This window comes from Cydia pomonella, chromosome 1 (genome assembly GCF_033807575.1).
Source record: "Cydia pomonella isolate Wapato2018A chromosome 1, ilCydPomo1, whole genome shotgun sequence".
Lineage (NCBI taxonomy): Eukaryota > Metazoa > Arthropoda > Insecta > Lepidoptera > Tortricidae > Cydia > Cydia pomonella.
Window position 1 is genome coordinate 26,270,340 of NC_084703.1, and position 5,447 is coordinate 26,275,786.

The following is a 5,447-nucleotide window of genomic DNA, read 5'->3' on the forward strand; positions in this document are numbered from 1 at the left end:
CGTTCTAGAACAGAGTTTGGAATGAAACCAATGTGAACTCGGCTCGCCTGCTGCTCGGCCTTCATTCTCGCTCGAAAGTACGACTCATGGGATCATTTGGTTTTCCGGCCCTGATGGGATGGGATGGGATTCCGGCCCGGCGGATGCAGGGCTTAACATTCGGCCTACGCGGAGCCCCGCTGTTTTCTTTTTTTAACACTTTGACAATTAGGTTGGTTCGATCACGATCACGGCTTTGCAGCAACTCCGCATATTTTGGACTCCCAGCCAGCCGGAGGAACCTCCCACTGCCGCAAAGCTGGCCATCATCCTTCCTTGCTCCCACCAGTTTGTTTTTTAACATAATTACTTTTGTTTGTCTCCGAGCTCTGCTGTTTCCTGCAGCTTAGCCATGCACGAAAGCTTTGAGACACTCTGCACCTTCGGTTTAAGTATGTGAAACTCTGCTCCCGGTCTTTGCATAAGCCTTAAAACTCAATGCATTCCTCAACCTTACAAACTTGGTATCGTAATAAAGAAAAATTTGTCAAAATTGCCACTGACTTACGAAAAAATACATTGTAAAAAAATTGTGATGGTACAGGATCCTCGGAGTGCGAGTTCGAGATGAACTTGGTCGGTTTCGCGTGCCGAAATCGTATGGTCAGGGTCGGAGCGCGGCCCCCCCCCCCCCCCCCCAAGGCGCGGGGCCCTTAGCATATGCTTTTTCTGCTGTTCGGTTAATCCGCCACTGAATGCGAGCGCACGGCTAGCTAGCGCCAAGGAAGCAATGTTATGTTTCTCGAAGAGCAGGTAAAAAACGGCCAGATTTTCACACAAATATATTTGGGTGGTTTTACGTTCTTTAATTTAAAGAGATAAAACATAACACTATTTAAATAGTAGGTACACATCTAACAGAATGGGTTTGTGTAATTACAATAATAACGAGATATAGGTACTCATTTTTATAATCAACTGTTTAAACAGTTGTTTGCTAATTTAAAACTTTAAACAGGCTAATTTTAAATAAAGTTAAGCTGGTTTTAGAGCGTTTAGTCGCCTACATTAGACGCACCAATAGAGATCAGACAGCTATTCTGTTAGAATTCTGTATTAGTTCATAATGAATCTTATTCCGTGCTCAATAGAGTAGTCATTCAATAAACGCTACCTATGCGGCCTGACCATTTTTTCATAGTGGCACGCGCCTTTGCGGTTTTTAAACAATAGATAAGACGATAATCCGTAGAAGCTCACGGAGAAAAATAGAAACTATATCTCAGTGTAACATTACGTTTTCGAAAAAGTGATGTGAAATAGCATTACTTTTTGAAGTACTGTTTCGCGCATGTCTACTACAGAGCTGATTCTGGGCTCCTATTATAGGTAATATACTTTCTTTATGTTCAAGCATGTTTAGTGAAAAATATCATACATACGCAGTTTTTTAAGTGCCACAAGGTTAGTAAACTTAGCATAAGTCTTTCGAAGCCGTGCCGCAAAGTTGTGCATAGACTGCTGACAGTAGTCCTGATAACATATTACAAATGTGTCAGTCCTACATTTATTTACAGTATGTTGTCAGACACCTTGCCTTGCGATTTTAGCGAGTGTAAAGATACGATTAGACTGAACCAATGATAATAAATGTAAACTTATTATTGACGTGATATCGTCTTATAAATTGATAAACGCCGGTAGCATGCATGAAAAAGTGCCACGTCGTGTACAGATCGTCATCGAAACTTTGTAGATAGATTACCATGGTAACTGAGACGTCATCATGCAAATTTTCTTCAAGGTTTTCTTATGACGTTATCACGCAAAATGTTATCGTCCGTAAACCGACTTTACAGACAACCATTTTTTTCGAGTGTTGATTTTTCTGCTTATTTGGCACACAAGGTCACTAAAATAGATCTAGCACCTACTTTTTTGAGAATTTGTAATGTAATCAAAGCATTTATTTTTTAGAATCATGGATGAAAAAAAGAAAAGAAAACTTTACTCTGATGCAAACCTAGCGGAAGCTCTGGATGAAATATCAAAAGGCATGTCAATATACCAAGCGTCAAAAACTTATAACATACCGGAGAGTACACTCAGAGACAAAAGGGATAAAAAATATAAGAATGCAAAATGTGGTACTCAACCAATTCTGACATTACAAGAAGAAAAACAAATAGTGGATTGGATACATTATCTGGGAAGAATCGGTTTTCCTGTTAGTAAACAACAGTTGTTAGAAGTTGTTTCTAAACTTGTAAAAAGTTTAAATCGGCCGAATCCATTCAAAGACGGAGTGCCCGGCAAAGGCTGGTTTCAACAATTTATGAAACGCCATCCGACTGTGGCTAAAAGAGTGACTCAAAATATGCCTACCAGTAGGAACCAAGTCACCGAAGGAGCATTAAGAGCATGGTTTGACCGCGTTAGGGCGTACCTGCAAAATCAAGATTTGGTGAATATTTTTGAAGATCCTAAGCGAGTCTTTAATTGCGACGAGACTGCATTTTTTCTAAGTCCCAAAGAATCTCAAGTTTTAGTGAAGCGAGGTAGCAAACGAGTATACACAAGAGTTGCCAATGACGATAAAGAATGCCTTACTGTCTTGGTCAACGTTTCAGCTAATGGTGATATCGCTCCACCAATGGTACTATATCCCTACAAAAGGATGCCACCTAATATAAAGCTCACAGTGCCATTATGGTGGGGTCTAGGAAACTCCGAATCTGGATGGATGAACATGGAAACATTCTACGAGTATGTCACTAATGTGTTTTATCCTTGGGTATTACGGCAAAAAATCACGTTGCCAGTCGCGTTATTTCTTGATGGGCATACTTCCCACATATCTTTGCCTCTATCCACCTTTTGTAAAGAGAAGGGGATAGTTTTGATTGCGCTCCTACCGAATGCAACTCACATATTACAGCCACTCGATGTAGCCGTATTTCGTTCAGTAAAAGGAGCCTGGCGAAATATTGTTCGTGATTTTAGAGCTCTAAACGACTACAAGAAATTAAAACGCACTGATTTCGCTTTAGAAGTTGAAAAATGTTTTAATGTCAGTTTAAAGGTTGAAAGCATCAAGAACGGATTTCGCTGCTGTGGCTTATACCCGTTTAATCCTGACAACATTGACTATACCAAATTGTTATCGACTAAACCGAAATCAGCAGACGGTACCAGCACGGAAGACGCCTCCTCCTCAGAAAGAACTAGTAATCATACTAATAATAGGCAGTTTTCCCAGCAGTTTGAGGACAGGTTATCCCCGGTTACATTATGGGCATTTAAAGATAACGAAGGTGACCAGTGGACAGGTGAACCTGCATACACAAAGCTTTACGATTTTTGGAGAAAACACTGTTTTAAAGGGGTACCAGCTTCAGACACAACAGACTTGGAGCTTGGGGAGTCCACCTTTACTAATAATGTCGATATTGAGAATATTACAGAACCGGTACTCAACTTCGTTGTAGAGCATGATGGCACATTAACACGTGACATGAAAGCTGCCTCGTCCTTGTCGCCTACAGCACAGAGCTCCAGCACACTTGTGAATACAACTGACATAGGTTTGTCTGAAAACACCATTATCGACAATGTATGTCCTAATGCCGGCATTGATAATAAAGCTTTGAAAACACCAACAACTTCTTTAATGGCTCAAGTAATGCGAACTTCAACACCGGAATCAGCTCAATGTTGTAGTCCCCTCAGCTCGTTATCCGAAATTGAATACAATGAGAACAAAGACATAGCACACCTGCATGACAAAAAAAAAAGAACCACTCATGAGAAAAACCGTTGGTCACCTGTTGCTGGTTCCTTTTTAAGTGGGACTAAGACACCGTTGAAACGGGCGGCTACACCTTCAAATACTGAGCAGCATGCACCTATCGCTAGTACTTTAAATAGTACATCATCGCTTCAACTTATCCCGACACCATTTAAACGTATCAATACGCCATTCAAGAAAGCCTTATATTTTCCAAAAAAAACTGAACCTACTAACAAGAAAAAAATTAACAAAGTAACGCCAACAGTAGCTACTGCAGAAGAATTTATTAATCATTTGAAAAAAGTAGAAAAAGAAAAAGAAGATAAAGAAAATCTCAAGCAAAAAAGAAAACGAGAGTCTATAGAAAAAGAAAAAGAATGCAAGAAACAGAAACCGTTGCAAATCATAACTTTGAAAAAACCCAATGTTAAAGTAGTCAAGAAAACAACTATGAAGCCGACGAAAACTAATATGCCGAGTACAAGTAGAATAGAAATACAAGAAGATTCCGATAGTGGCAAGGAAGAAATATTTTCTCTGCCAACGAAAATGGTTCGACCAGTTAGATGCAGTCTATTTGACTCGGATTCCGATACGTAATGACAAATAATTCAGTAATATTAAGGTTCACGAACTATATTCCTAAAAGTTTTATTTAATATTTAAGCCAAAGTTGATCTTATCGTGATCTCAAATAACATTTCAGAAAATGTGCAATTAAAATAATCGTGATTTTTTGCTGTATGGTCTTTGAATAATTGGTACTTAAGTCTAAGTTTGTATAATTAGTCTTAGAATGTTGTGTTGATTATCTTAAAATAAAAAAATATCGTTTTCGTAACGTGAATACACAAATACTTTCAAAATAGGTACTTAAGTATCTCTCGGAGTTATATTAAATATTAACTTTATAGGTACAAACAACAACGTTTAATTTAAAAAAAAAAATGGTTATTAATAATAGTAGAAAAAAAAATTAACGACTTCCGATAAGTTGTAATGTAAAAGAAAAAAAAGTTCATGCTAGAGATTTATAATCCAGATAATATTACAATTATATTATGTGAACTTTGACTCTGGCAGATGACTTTTATACGATTGGTTTCCTACTTTTTCTACCTTGGTAAATTGTGTATTAGCGTGTTTTACATACTGACTTTATGATCATTGTAAGGTAGAAAATCAAATGTATAAAAATTATCTGACAGGATGAGAGAGGATAATTGTTGTGTAATTATAACGCGTAGTAATATTTGAGAGACTCATTATGTGAATGTGTAATTCACACTGTGATTTATAATAAGACATTATTTTATTTTGTGAAGCTTTTTGAAGAATTTTTTGGTTTATGAAGCTAATCATGTCAGTAGGTTAAGACAAGTTTTTATTAATCTTTATTAGAGATTAAGATAGAGATTAGGTATAGTTATTATGCAAGATCCTGAAAGTTCCTTTACTATTCGTTAAATACTATAAGAATCAGCAATAAGAAAAGTACTGTGATTTGTTAATTATAAACGGGTAAATTATAACACATAATATGTGAGAGACTTTATTTAACTTAATTACCCTATCAAAAATATTAGAATTAAAAATTTTCATGTTTTTATATATAGTCGAAATTTTATAAGGTGGACGTTTACCATTTCACTGTGGTAAACTTTCAGTCAGGTGGTAA

The 5,447-nt window shown here is 37.1% G+C and overlaps 1 protein-coding gene across 1 annotated transcript; it reads left to right on the forward strand.

The window, feature by feature from the left end:
* The first annotated feature begins 739 nt into the window (after positions 1-739).
* On the forward strand, positions 740-4,507 carry LOC133518845 (uncharacterized). Its single transcript, XM_061852589.1, has 2 exons — positions 740-1,368; positions 1,957-4,507. Exons 1-2 carry the CDS (start codon positions 1,331-1,333, stop codon positions 4,367-4,369), a joined length of 2,451 nt encoding a protein of 816 aa, XP_061708573.1. The 5' UTR covers positions 740-1,330; the 3' UTR covers positions 4,370-4,507.
* Positions 4,508-5,447: the final 940 nt, after the last annotated feature.